This window comes from Charadrius vociferus, unplaced genomic scaffold, assembly GCF_000708025.1.
Source record: "Charadrius vociferus isolate BGI_N301 unplaced genomic scaffold, ASM70802v2 scaffold1061, whole genome shotgun sequence".
Taxonomy (NCBI): domain Eukaryota; kingdom Metazoa; phylum Chordata; class Aves; order Charadriiformes; family Charadriidae; genus Charadrius; species Charadrius vociferus.
The window spans coordinates 449,849-464,598 of NW_009646734.1; the positions used below are offsets into that span (position 1 = coordinate 449,849).

Sequence of the window (14,750 nt, forward strand, 5' to 3'; positions counted from 1 at the left end):
ATAGTTAGTGTTAGACATTCCTCAGCCTTTAAGCGAAACCGAGGAAACCCTCGCTGAGCGAAGCAGCGCTGGGTCGCCTGCGCTCTGGGCCATTTTCATGCTGAAAGCCAGCAAAGTTTCCCCGCGCTCGTGTGCCGACCGGGGAGGGGTGCGTGTGCCAACGGGGTGCGAGTGGAGACGCCGGGCTCCCTCCTTGCACACGCTCGCTTACTGTAGCGTGGTGGAAGGAGCGACCGCACCGGGGGAAGGAGCTGGGTCCCCTTCCAAGTGCCTGACACGTGATCGGCGGGCGGGGGAGCGCAGATGGCCTCCAGCGCCGCAGAGCCCCGGCTCTGTCTGCCCACCGTCATCCGCACCCCGCGGGAGAGGGCCGGGATGGGGCTGCCGAGGGATTGAACGCAGAGCCAGCTTGGGGACTTCCATCAATTCTGCTGGTTTACTGGTTAAAAATAACAAACACAAAAAAACCCTATTTTTTTATTTTTTCTGAAACTTTTTTCAATAGGTAACGTACTAATTTTTCATTTTTCCTTTTTTTTTTTCCCCCACAATTTGGCTTTTTTTTTTTAATCCCCTTGCGATCATTTGCTTGACCTCTGCGAAGGCTCAAAATTAGAAATTGAGGGTTGGGTTCAGCTCGGAAGGAAAAGCCACTTGGGGGTTGGTTTCTTTTTCCCTAGTAGGGCAACGATGGGAGGAGGCGGGAGCTGAGCAGTGTGGAGGCTGAAGACGGATGCGAGGGTCCCTCCCAAACCTCCCAAAACACTGAACCAAAAAAAAAACCCAACCAACCCCCAAACAAAAAACCCGCCCACTTTTTTTCCATTTAATTTGCATTACTTCAAAAGAAAACATTTTTATTCGGAGCCAAATCTAAATTGCCGTCGCTACTGATCTGCCAGCTGACTGCAGCCATAGCGTTCCCTATCTCTGTGGCTCCGGTTTTGTCTCTGCAATGGAAACAACGACCCTTATTCCTCTAACAGAAGCCAGGGGCCTGGACAGTGCCCAGACCATGGCCCCTTTAGTATGCAAAGTTTTTCGTTTCCAGTGAACTTGTGATAAAACCAGGTTTCGATCTACTCGGTTGTTTTCACAAACACCCGACTGTTTTTTAAACATAATGTAAAAATGCTTTCTTATAACTGTCTGTGCTATTTTGATGTCATTTTGATTTCAGCTCAAACGTTTTGCTTTACTGAACACCAACACCACTGTGAAAAGCTGTCACACGGAGGGGTTCCTGATGAGCAACCCTCAAGCTCTGCGTTCGGGTGCTCCAGGCTGGGAAAGCTGTTTCCTCGTGATCTGCAGCCGTCTGAAACGCAGCAGTTCCTCGCTGAAGAGCACAGCTGATCAGAAACCTCGGCCATAAAAGTTACTCAGCTTCACGCTTTCCCTGTGCCAACCCAAGGTAGCTTCATCCTTCTCTGCAGCAGCAGTCCCGGGCTATTTTTCACCCCTCCTCTGTAAGGAAGCAGATGATGGTCACGGAGCGAGGGGGACTGCTCCCTGAAACCACCGGGGACTCGCAGCAGGTATTTCCACTGCATTCCCCCACCCAGGTTTTGGGCCCTGCTACCCTTCTGTCCTGCACCCATGGGATGAGAGGGAAAACAGAGGCTTTCAAGGCTGTGTGGTGCCTTTGTGGCTGCCGTGGCGTGGCGAGCCACGCAGGCAGCTTGGGAGGTGGAGGAGTTTTCTCCACTGGTGCTTCTACTTGGTTGCTGTCTCACCTGTACCTTGTTCCCTGGGCACCGACGCGTGGCTGATTCATTTGTCTCGCTGCCAGCAAAGGTGCCCTTGGTCTGTCCCGTGGCATGTCACTCTGTCTTAACGAGACTGGGGCAGTCGTCTTGTTGACCCTCGCCAGTAGGTCAGCCGTGTTGACCATGGGTTGGTGTGTTGTCCTTCCACCCGCTGTAGGGTAGAGCCCTGCTCCCCATCGCTGTATTCCTGCAGGCATCGAGCCATGCGGTTGGGAATACAGCTTTGTGGTAAATAAAGAAGGACTGATGTTGTGATTTTCAAGTACTATCTGAGATTCAAGTGATTCAGGGTGAAACGCTGCTCTGCTCGAGTTCCTGGCAAAAGGAATTTCCTCGGGTTCAGCTGTCAGGTCAGCCAGTGGCTTCCTGTGCAAAGCCGCTGGAGAAGATGTAACGTCGGAGCTCCTTGGCTCCTCACCTGCGGGGCAGGCAGCCTCGTGAGACAGCTCGCTGACGGCGAGGCACTCCGCATTATGGTGGCGCTGTGGCCTTGGAGGAGTCCCAGATACATAACAGTGAGAGCCAACGTGGCCAGAACTTCAGTGAAACTCTTTCTCACTACCGTGTTAAATGTTTTAATGAAAGTCTCTGAGGCACTTTTCATCAAAAGTGTGTATTTATTCATTAAAAAGAACAGGGCGGGGAAAAATAGACCAAAGTGCTTTTATTCTATAAAAGACAATTCCTTGGAGGTTGAATGTCCTAGACCTGAGTATACATGGCATTGCAGTCCATAGCTGTAGGTGGCTGATCCAGATCAGATGCTGAATTTCGCGGAAATTTGGAATTAGAAAGTCAGCAAGGGATTTTTCCACTGATGACTAAGGGACTTAACCACACATCTCCTATGGATTTCAGTTAGGAATGTATGGCCAAATTTCTTCAGTGGCTTTAAAACTGAATCCAGAGAAGAGAAAAAAATACGTTTTTTTATTAATTGCCTCACCGTCTGAGCCCATCTCTGTACCAAAGACAAAAGGCCAGAGCCTTGCCCAGGGTAAAGCAGTGCATCTCACCAATTTCACGTACACACTCCAATATGTGGGTTAGGCTGAAGAAGCCCTCGACTCCCATTCTAGTATCTCCTTGGGTTCAGGTGTGCAATACCAGATGTTCATGTCTAGACCAGAATTTTCTGTTAAACTAAATCAGCAGCTTAAGCAAAATTGAGACTCCTCACTGCTCTATGTGCTCACTTTTGGTTTCAGATGCTGTGGGCAGCTGCTGGCGTGTGATTTGGAGGTGGCTCTAAAGGTACCTTTGAAAACCGCCGAGGGGAGGCGACACGGTGACCCAGGCAGCAGGACGGCTTCTCGATGCTGAAGCGCATTTTGAAATGAATGGCAAAATTAAGAGGTAAGGGAACACCAACACCCCCACCCCCCCATTTCCTCACACTGGGAAAAGACCTTTGCTGGAGCAGTGTCTGCACCAAGCACCCAGGCCTTCTCCAGACAAGTAGCTTCTCTCAGCTCTAAGCCTACACGCTTTTTTGGTGTTACGTTTTTCGTATATTGACAATGGTGCAAAGTATATTCTGTTTCCTACCTCAGCTTCCTCCAGATTTTGAAATGGGTAGTTCTGAGACTTCCCAGCTATGAAACTCCAGCAAACTGGTTTACTTGGAGGATCTCATTTTTTCCTAAAGTTCTGCAACCTGCACTGCTGTGACATTAGCACCCCATTTTGCATTAAAAATAATCCAGATATCCATCCCTTCAATGGTAGGGCTGAAGCTGAAAATGGAAACCTGGAAAGTGTTGCTGCGAGCTATCGACATCCATTTTTAATTTGACTTGCTATGAAAATCTGGAAGAAAATTTTATGATTTCTTTAAGGTCGGGCTTGTAATTTTTAAGTGCTTCCGATCAATAATGCTGAACTCTTTCCTAATTTTTGAGTCAAATACTGTTTTCACCTGAGAAACTGGTCCACCGTAAGCAGTTGTGGCACGTTAGAACTGAAGCTGCTGGAAGAAAGCACCGTCCCTATCTGTGCATCGTTGTCTTCAGCAGGTGAATTAACCTATGGTGTGTTTTTAACAAGCACCTAAGAGGGTTAATGTCGGCCTTTCACTGACTCTGCCTTCCAGGAGAGTTTGATATTTTTCCTTTGTAACAATTTTATATCAGTACTCTCAGGTTTATTTCCATCAGATGCCTCATGCCAAAATGTGTCTGGTGAGCATTTTGACTTTCACTCTCCTCTTTCTTACTATCCGTTTGAACGCTGTACTCAGCTATGCCAAAACAAATCATTCAAATTCTCCTTTGGATGGATCTTTGATTCTTTCTGGCAGACTGAAAGGAGCCTCTTTCAAATCTGAAACATTGCTAAGACTACAAAAACAATCTGTACCACAAAAAAGCCCTCTCAGATCCCTTCCTGTAAGCGCATTTGGGCCTGGTTTCTGTGGTTTGTTTTTTATATTTTGTCTATTTCATTTTTTTTATATGCAACTGATTAGCATCTTTATTTGCTTTTAATATCGTATGCTGGTTTGCTACATGTTTGGTTCTGAAACACCACCACCCTTCCCCCTGATTTTTTATTTTTTTTCCCCCCCCCAGACATATCTCAATACGTAGAAAAGAGCTGTCAGGGGATAAGGCCAAATTCACCAGCAGCAGCGCTGCCCGTGGCTTATCTCACGCACTAGACATTAGCTAATCGGTATGAATAGCAGTAAGGGAGTGTCGCCTGCATGTCTGGCATCTCAGTGGGTGCAGGATGCGTGCAACTGACTTTGCAAGGAAGAAAGCACAAGCGTGCTCCTTTTCCAACAGGCAGTCACCAGGGCTGCTTATTATAGCCCTTGGTCTAGCATATAGCACTGAGTTTGTGGTGTATCAGCAAGAATCCCCAACATTGAGCTCTTTCTTCAGTTCCGCTCATGCACTACTATCCAAGGCAAAGACACGCCTCTAATTTCTTCAACAAATCTCTGCTGATGTTTTTTTCCTTTGAGTGCTTCTTCCTCCCCTGCGCGATGCAAGTTCCCTTGTCTTTGCACACTGGTGTAAAACCACTGTAAAATCTTGTGGGTAAAACAGAAGGAAATTCTGAGTCAACCCCCAGCCAAATGCCAACTCAATGCCAATGACATCGTGTACTCATGATCCAATTGATCTATTTCATTCTGAGGCTTCTGGGAAAGTTCTGTGTTTTTGCCAGATAATACTAAAAAACCCTGCTTTTTTAGCAGAAAGGAGTCCGCTTGAGGCCAGAATCGAGTTTCCACTGCATCTAATGATAATGATGACCGATCATGGAAAAGAAGGCATGAAACAGCCACTGCTACAGTCCCAAACCATGCCATGTGCTCAAGACAATTCCGCCACGAAGTATCACTGGAAAACCCTTTTCCTTCAAGTCTCTGCACTGAAGGCACCTGTGAATGCTGTTAAAGATGATGATATTCCAGAAAGTTTGCCAGGAGCTCCAGCACTTAATGGCACTTTTGAGAAGGAATCTGTGAGTAAGAGGAACCACACATGCCAATTGCTGGCAGAGGAATAAAATGCACAAGGTTTGCCTTAAGAAAAAAAAGCATTCATGCTTAGTCCTCTGTAATACAGTAATAAGAGCAAAGAAGTTTTTTGGACTTGAAGTAGATGCTGAATAATAAGAGCCTTTCTCATTCTGAGCGTTAACAGACGCTATAAAAGCTAGCCGTTCTCACTACTCGGTGGCTGCCTTATAACTGTATGTGAAAGTTATGCACGCGAATAGGTAGCCTGAGAGCTTAGAAATATTCATTATGAATGAGATTGCAGGCTATGCATGTGACCTTGTCTTCTAAAAAATCATTTTTCCAAAATCCAGAGCAAACCTTCTTGCTGTTAAAGTAATTTTCAAGTTTCTGATGTGGTTTGGGGGTTTTTTTGGTTGGTTTTTTTTTTTTTTTTAAATACCATTTGCCAGGTGGGTTGCTGCCAAACAGAGTTCCCCAGCTGGGATCTGGCAGGAAAATGAAATACTTTGAGGTATGGTTCCACAGCAGCCTAAACTAACTAACATCAGCGTTGCTGTGCTGGTCCCCAAAGCAAAACTGTCAGAGAGATGATTGCTTCCTTTTGGGAAGAGCGCTGGTACTACCATAAAGGAGAGGGTAGGACATGGAGCAAAAGAATGGAGGAGATGAGGCTGCAACAGCACTGACACAGAATGGCTTAAATGCTGTGGGGCCACAGTCTTTCTAGAGACAGTGCCTGCATGAAGTCTTGCTTCCTTTGAAGCAAAGGGCGAGATGGAAACAGATTCACACCCTGAAAACATTCTCCCCATCTCTGACCCCCTCCATTTTCTTTCTGCACCACGTATGTGACCTTGGGGATTCAAAACCTACAGAAAAAAAGCCAGGTTTTTCAGGCTTACGCTGGGAAATGTGATGCTCAGTGCATCTGAGGCATGTGGACCCCAACCGGGTTCAAGCTGGCTATCTAAATCCTCCCGATCGAGGTCTTCACTTAGCTGGTGCTCACAGCATGCATTTTAGCAGAAGCTACAGCAGCAGCAGCACCAGCCCCAGGAGCTCAGAGCTGAGCCCGCACCTGAATCCCACAATGTGTTCCTCCTTACTGAATGACAGCTTTGACTCCAGGAAGGATTAAGATGCCAGTTGTGGTTTAAAAGGCCATCGGGGCTTGCCTGTCTAAAAGCTGGTCCTACCATGACTGCCGGTGGCCCGATGCTTGTGTGCACACACAGGCTTTATGTGTGCTGGCAGAGCCACCTTCTGCATCCGAAATAATTTCCAAAGCCCACTGGCTATTCCCATGGATGGGACGGGCAAAGAGGGATAGAATTAACGAAACAGAATAAGTAAAAACGTATCAGGAAAGCGCAGGGAATATGTCAAAGGCAATCGAGCTGCTGTTGTGCTTCACGGGACCTGTGTCATGCTAGATACTTGTTGCGCTGTGCTTTCTTACAGGCAAAGGTGTAAACTCCGCTCTGTTGCAGTCTGCATCAACCATACCAGGAGAGAGTCAGCTTCTCCCATGGGAACTGAAAGCACGAGTCAGCCCCGGGGTTTGGGTGCTTTGTCCTTTAAGCCATTTTTACCCCTCAAAATCAGGGCAGGTAAATCCAGGCACAGCAGCTGATGCCCCATTGTCACACAGTGACAACACCGCCAGGGAAAGGCTCTGTGCAAATCCCGACTGTTGCGAGACGCGATGGCGTGAGCTATCCTCTCCGGGGAGCTCAGCAGGCCGAGGGCAGGTAGTTAAGAAGTGAGCGAAGGCACTAACAGCCAGCTGGTCAGAGGCGACTGCTCAGCTCTGCGGGCTGGGATCAGGGTGGTATTTGATGCTGCGACACACCTTAGAGCAGCAGTTCCAATCTGCGCTCCGCAGGTAACTTGCTGACTAGGAAACTATTTTCCTTCCAGTGCTGTGTTTTGCTTTTCACAGACGTAAGATCCCTCGGGGTTGGTGGGAAAGAGCTAAGCGCGATGTAGTCAATATATTATTGTCCACCATGGTCCAGAAAAAGTTGGGAATCATTCTCTGAATTTGTGCTGGCCCATATTGCTTTTTCAGTGCCTGAAATTTGTTGTGCAGCAGCAATCTTGTACCCTGTGGAAGATTATGACTGTCCCAGGTAAAAGGGAAACCTTCAGGTGGTGAGAGGTGGGAAGGAGCTGTACTAGAGTAGGGCAGGACAGACGCGCTTGCCACAGACCTTCCTCATTTGAAGAACAAAGAAGGAAACTAATACAAAATTGACTTTTCCTTAATTTCCCCTCTGTCTTAGCTTGGTGTCATTCCTGAGGGCATGAATGTCTTGCATATAAAAAATATATTGCAGCTCTCCAGGTGATGGCCCTGGGCCACAGCCTGAGAAGCAGTGGCGTAGTCTGCTTCCCAGAGAAATTCTTTGAGATGCCTTCCTTGCTCTTCTCCTCTCCCCCACCCTCCCCTAGGGGTCTCTAACTGTCTGGCATTTCAGTCCTGAAGGAAGTCAGGCTGAAAGCCTCTCTTACCAGTTCACGGGAAGGTTAACACTGACTTCTGGAAACAGAATGAAATAAGGAACGTCAGAGGTCGGTGCTGGCTTCTGCGAGCCCAGAACCTCTTCCCTGGACATTCCCATCTACATGGAAACCTGCGGTGATTTTCAGGACTTTACATTCCCAGACACTGCAGCAGTCTCATACACTAGCTAAAGCAAGAAAGCTCTTAGCAATGCCGCTACCCTTGGGGCTCTACGAGCAGTCCTCGTTGGAATGGAGGCCCAAGAGCTCCTCAGCCAAGCTGATGAGACCATTTTCTTCCAGGGCTGCGATCAGCCGCGCTATTGTGGCCTTCTTCCCCTCCGACTGGATAAATCTGAGAAGCAGCTGATAGGCTTGTTCATATAGTCCCTCTCGGTCATATTCAAGGGCCAGGTTATCAATGACAGGATCACGCAGGGCCCGGCAGTTCTTCTGCAAAGAGCGACCCACTTGCTTCCATTTCTTGGACACGAGCTTGGCAAATTTCTGGTGGTCGTCTGGTGTGAGTGTTCTGTTGGCTGAAAGGGACAGAGGACAGGTAAAACAGAGGCATTTCATGGCTGATGGGATGCAGCTTGTACTAGTCCAAGGTTTGCTCAGTATTCTGTGAAGCAGGGAGTCTGTTCAGTGTCCGCAGCATGTTATTAAACTGCTGTGGAGCTGTTCTGCTTGTCCTGCTGTGTTTTAACACCAGGGCAGCACTGTGAGTTTGGAGCAGAAGCGCAAAAGCAGTGAAGCTAAAGGGACTGCCCCACCGTGGGCCGGGGGTCATGCACACAGATCTGTGTGCTCTGATGGAATTTCTCCACCGCTGGAAAGGGAAAATCAGCTGGAGTAAGCCTCACCGCTTAGGGTATCCCTGCTCCCTGTGTATGAGCTGGACATGTCCGCTCTCCACTTAGTCTGCCATCCCCCAGGGCAGTGCTGGCTACTCGGGTGGCAAACTGTAGCACGTGGTGACACGCTTCCCTGCTCAGAGCCATCTGCCCTGGCACATCTGAGCTCCCTGCCTTGCTCACGCCATCCCCTTACTGAATTCCTCCCACAACAGCAGAGTATCTGGGCTTGCCCCCACCCTGCAAGCTTGGCAATGCCTATTTCCCTTTTTTTTTCTTTTTTTAACTCACCCAGGGTGGGACTGTCTTGTGGTTTGCCACAGCTCTTTTTCCTTCTTTTGTTTTCTGAGGGACATCCTCTTTATTTGTTTCTGCCTTTCAAAAGCCACTTGTCAAGGCCTTTCTGACCAAGTCCCCTGTTCCCTACCTAAGCATCCTCAAAATACTGAAAGGCAGAAAGGAGCTCTCTCCTTGGCTGTTTAGCACTTGGAGACTGTATACACAGCTTAAGCACACTCAGAAATGATCTAGCTGATCTCAAGCTAAAATTGCTATGTGAGACTATCTGAAAGCTCTCGGTAGGGGACAGACCCCAGAGAAAGCCCGTGCACCGCAGGGAGCCTGGACAAATCAGTCCTGGCTGAAAGCGGGGCTGGTGGTGTCCGTAGTAACTTTCCAACTGACCCAACCTATGCTATTAACTCACCTCAACCAAATGACACAGAGGAAGAGAACTACTCTGTACTCTTCAGTATTAAGGAGTTTTAAAATGTGCGGAACCTGGAAGAGACACAGATCCTGAAGCATCTGGTCCTGTGCCACCCCAGAAAGAAAACAGGTTGAGGCCTGATCTGAAGCAGTATGGCAATACTGTAATTCCTTCCTTACGGGATGCAGGGAAATCCTTGATTTATCTGAGGTAGACCCCAATATGTAGTCATGTTAATCCTCCCTTTTGGGCTTTGAGGCGAGGAAGACCAAGGGCTCTCTTGGTCAGTTCTAGCTACTCACCGAACTGCTGTCCCTGAAAGATGAAGGTGACTTGTGGGGAAAGGGAGATGCCTTGAGAAGGACAAGGTAGAGATGGGGAGTTCAGAGATGCGCAGCCTTTTATAGCCGTATTGTTGTTGATGCTCTGGTGAACAATCAGGCTCTTGAGGCATTCCTCCAGCTCTGTGATTTCCTCATCCCGCAGGCGGTCAGGCTGTAACGCAAACGGCATTGGTGATTCGTGCCAGGTTCACCATCTCGCAAAGCTGCAGATGCTTAGCTGGAAGGTTCAGCTTAAAATGATGGTGTCAAGAGAGAAGCAGTGAGATAGCTGTAGTCTAAGTCGTAAACTGACCAAATGAGAGAGTCTAATGGAGTTCTGGCTGCGAATGTGTGAATTTGAATCTGTAATGTGATACGAAACAGGCAGTCTCCCCCTCCTGGGTTTCTCACGTGCAGCAGTGAGTACTTACAAGTTGCACAGAACTGCTGCTAGTCCATGTTTATTTTCAGCAGCCCTCTGCATGAATTTGGGTGCACCACAGGCAGCGTGGCTTCTCTGACTTACTGCACGTGAGGGTCAGACCCACAGAACAGGATGACCTGATCCAACAGCTCCTGGCCACCAAAGCAGGCAGCTCCTGCTAACCTCCTTCTCTCTCTTTGCCCCTCCATTACCTAAGTTTTATTGTCCCCAGATCCTCTCCAAGCCAACTAACCAAGAGAAAACTTGTCTGACCTCCAAAAAGCACGTAATGAGAAAAGGAGTAAAGGTGGCAAAGCACATGGGAAGAGTCAAACCTGTCGAGCGCTGTGGCTCAGTCTAGTGTTCAGCTCACGCCAGCACTGCCCTCGGCCACTGACGGCTGTGCCATAGTGTCATCTTTCTGACTGTTGCACTATTAGGCAGAGGTCAGACTGAGTCAGTTTTGGGGAACTGAGAATAAGCCCATCTCTTTTGTCCAGTCAGCTAGTTCAGCAGGGGAAGGGAGCAGTAAGCAGAAGTTGACAGGGTATGGGATATCACATGTTGTTTGGTCCAGGGCTGAAAGGTTTGCATTTCGTTTTCTGTGCTTACAGAAAAGCAACCTGGCAAAACATGCTCTTGTGCCTAATCTTCCCAGGTAGATGGTGACTACCTATTTCTCAGGACCATCTCCAGGGAACCAGAGCTATAAGGTATTGCTAGTTCCAGGTGGGGAAAAAAAAAAAAAAAAGAGGAGAGGAGAAAGGCAATGAGTGTAATCATGTAAAATGCCTTGGTTTTCTGGTGAGGTGACAAGATCTTACTGCTAGCAGGATTAGAGCGCCAGCACCAAAGTGTGCGATAAGCTAGACATTACGTATTGCCCCTGAGAGAAGAGGCTTCAGAAGGGGCAGCCCACTCCTGCTGGCAGCAGATGCTGTGTATCCCCACTCTGTCACAAGTTGTTGGTCTAACGTGCAGAGTGCTTGCGCTCGTGCTCATCTCTAGGTGCAGTTACCGTTGTTGCTCTAAGAGGAGGAGGTGGTGTGTGAGGCGGGGGAGGAAGGTGCTGAGCAGTGATGGTTCCACACAGGACTGCTGTCCTCTCTGCCTGCCTCACAGGTGTATTGAGGCACACTTGCACGTGCTCTCAACTGCACCTCCTGTAATTCCTCATCTTAGTGGTGATAACAGCCACACTTATTGTTATACACAGAAACCACAGTGATTTAGCAGGATCTCTGTAGGCTGATTTAGGTAACTCTGTTGCCCTTCCAGAAAAGCGCACAGCTCTTTTCTGGGGAAGGGCAGAACTGTTTCTCTGTATTACAGCTGAGAACTGAAGGATGGAGAAGTCAAGAACCCAACGCACTGCAGCAGAGCGAGATTTGCACCCACCTTCCCGAGTCCTGTGCTACCGCTTCTCGTTGTTGCCTGGCCTCCCTCCCTCTCCCATTCACCTTTTCTCTGTAGATGCACTCCAGGCAGCGATCCTCATCCTTCAGCATGTTGTCGAGGTGCTCGTTGCCAGCCTTAAGCTCCATTTCAAGAGGCACCGTGGTCATGGCCAAGGAGAGCTGGAGGTGATTCTGGAGGGACTCCTGAAGCGCTCCTTCCCGGTAACTCTGCAGGAACCGGCGGCAGTTCTCCTGCTTGCAGAACTTGAGCTGGACTATCAGGTGCGGGTGGCTGCAGTGCACTTTGAGCATGTCCACACCGTTCACGCTACCGGTGGAGTCTGGCAGGGAGAAGTGAGCAGAGTCACTATCCAGGCATGAGACAGACAACCCAGACCCACTCCCATCCACCACCAAGCCTGCAATGGAGTAGCTTTTGAATTCTCTTCTCTCTGTGGTAAAGTCCTCTGGGAAGAAAAACCTGTATGTAAAACCAAGAGGAAAGGATTAAGTTTTTGCTGCCCTGCCACCATCAATCCCCATGAAGGTAATTATCTCAACACTGTTTATTAGGGGAGGTTTTAAGTTTGAGGTTCCATTTCCAGGACAGAAATGGTTACACTAAACTGGTAGCACAGGAAAGTTTTATAGATGAAAGCACATAGTTCAGCTCAGCGCTTAGACTTCAGTCCTTGTGACTGGAGTTTTATGCAGTGATGAAGGTCCTGGAAAAAGACTCAGCATTTCTTCTCCACCCTGTGCCTAGAGGTAGCTTTTGGCTGGCTCTGAGCCTTCAATGCATCTCACAAATGGCAAATGATAGATCCAGCCACAGGAATTAGGCTGCTTGAGACTGGGCCTTGACCTGTTAAGCTCTTTTGCACAGAGAATTAATTTACAGTAAAATCTAAGCAAGGAGAAGGCAGGGATGTACCCTCTAACATTAGTGCGGGGGCAACACGAGCGACATGGACAACAGAGATTGTCCAGCCTTTCATTCTTCCTTCTCCCAGCAAAATTTAATTTTGATTAGCTGTGCACATTGACCTTGTCTCCACAGGGATTTTATATGCTGATGATGGCAGTTTAGAGTATGTGTTTTTCTCGCTTTTGCAGCAGAGGCCTGTGGGAGGCTGGCTGTGCCTGAATTAACCTCTTGGCCTGTCCTTGCACAGGGCCGCATGGAGGTACCAGCTCAGACTGGCACTACATCAGCTATTTCTAAACCACGCCTCATGGCATATTTGGACATGCTTGGAGGACAATCCCAAGGCAAAGCAGTCTTGTGTGCTCCGTCTTAGGCGGGACGAGTGACCTGGCCTTTAAAAGTATGTGATCTAACAATGGCGTTATAGGGTTTACGGAGTCCTGGTTGCATCAGAAAGTTTAGTTTGGACCAGATGTGTAACTGGGACATGGGGCTAAGCACCTAGGAGAGGCATTTTAATTCACTGTGGCTGTCCAGAAATGTCTTTTTATCACTTCCTTCATGCTTTGTTTTTCTGAGTGCTGGTTAAACAAAAGCTTCCGTAACATGGTAAGAGGGCTGGGGAGGGAAAAGCTGCACAGCCATGGAAACCTTTACGAATAGTGTACCAGACTGCTTAAAGCTACCTCAAAAGAGAGGACTTTGCACATGTTTCTTCATGAAACTTCAGACAGCTTCAGATTTCATGTCCTTTTTAGGTCTGAATAAGCATGGTAGGATTTAGTGGTTTTGTGGGCTTTCCTTTCAATGTGTGAGCAGATTCACATTCCAGTGCCTAAAGACAGCCATAAATCGAGCCTAACTGGACAACTGTGTCAGGCTTCCTGCTGCTTCACATCTTTGGATTGAGCTGCAAGATGAGCAGGCCCGTACTGGATAAACTAGCTGACTTGGCTAGACTCTTGATTGCCACAAGATATTACAGAATAGTTACACAAGCCCCGTTAAATAATATAGGCTCAGCTGTATGACAGGTAAAGAACGCCATGAGAGTCATTCCAGGTAAGGATGATAAACTCTTCAAATTACTATTATTCTGCAGTCAGCTCGGTGCAAGGGTGGATAGAGAAACATAGTTTTATGGCCATTTGCATCTCAAGTCCTTTTTTGATGTAAATAGGCTTACATATTTGTAATGTAATTGTGCCTGTTCATAGCAGAAAAAAAAAACTTATAATGGCTATCACTAATTTAAAAAATCAGCTTCTCAAAGTAGAAATCATTTCTGTGGTGGTATAAAGACAGAAATTAAATCTTCTTTCATAGCAATTGCAATCTTTTCCCCTCTTATATAAATGGGTTTAAACAAACATTCATAAAGTAGGTTAACGCACAGGATAGTTCAAGTTGGAAGGAAGCCCAGCAAGTCTCTAGCCCAACCTCCCATGCGAAGCAGGGTCAGCTTTGAGGTCAGACCAAGTTGCTCAGGGCTTTATCCAGACCCGTTTTAAAAACCTCCATGGATGGAGAATACACGGTCGCTCTGGGCAACTGCTTGACTGTCCTCACGGGGAAAATGTCTGTCCTTATACCTGGTGGCTACCTCTCATTTCAATTTGTGCCTGTTGCCTCTTATTCCCCGTGCACCGCTGTGAAGAGTGTGGCTGCATCGCCCTCTCCCCGTAGGTACTGGCAGGCTGTTGGTAGGTCCCCCAAAGCCTTCTCTTCCCCAGGCTGAACAGATCCAACTCCCTCAGCCTCTCCTCAAAGGACAAGTGCTTCAGCCCCCAACCATCTTGGTGGAGCCCTGCTGGACTTGCTGTGCTTTATTCTCTTTCCTAAATACAGTGAGTACCAGCTTTCCTTACCCATGAGCGTGAGATTAAAGAAAGGCGTGGCGTTGCGTGAAGAGATGAGACAGCGTGCCAAGATAGCAGAGAGGATGGGTACCTGCTAATGCCAGCTTTAGAGCCTTGAACACGCTAGGTTTCTTCTGGGAGCTTTCGTAGAGAGACGGCAGAACGATGGTCTTGCACGTTGACTGGAGGAAGAGGTAAGCGCTGCCGATCCAAGGAGCAGAGCTGCCTGCCATCTTCAGCACCCTACAAAACCACACAGGTGAGTGGAGAGACCACAGGGAAAATGGCCTGATGCAGGGTGAGAGCTTACAGCGAACACTAAGCACAAGCGTGACAGGATTATGGTGATTTACCCTTATTTCTTAGAGGAGGTAGTGATGTCATTAAAGCAAATGTAACCTTTGTGGAGTTTACTGTTATTCTGTAAAGCACAGCACAGTGGGACATGGTGTCCCAAAGACTCAGCAGCTCACAAAGCTCTGCTTTCATTTTCCACTGGAGTCC

The 14,750-nt window shown here is 48.0% G+C and overlaps 1 protein-coding gene across 1 annotated transcript; it reads right to left on the reverse strand.

The window, feature by feature from the left end:
* Positions 1-7,980: 7,980 nt before the first annotated feature.
* On the reverse strand, positions 7,981-14,479 carry TRADD (TNFRSF1A-associated via death domain). Its single transcript, XM_009889488.1, has 4 exons — positions 14,338-14,479; positions 11,523-11,800; positions 9,618-9,810; positions 7,981-8,288 (listed from the first exon to the last, which is right to left on the reverse strand). Exons 1-4 carry the CDS (start codon positions 14,477-14,479, stop codon positions 7,981-7,983), a joined length of 921 nt encoding a protein of 306 aa, XP_009887790.1.
* Between the last annotated feature and the right edge of the window lie 271 nt (positions 14,480-14,750).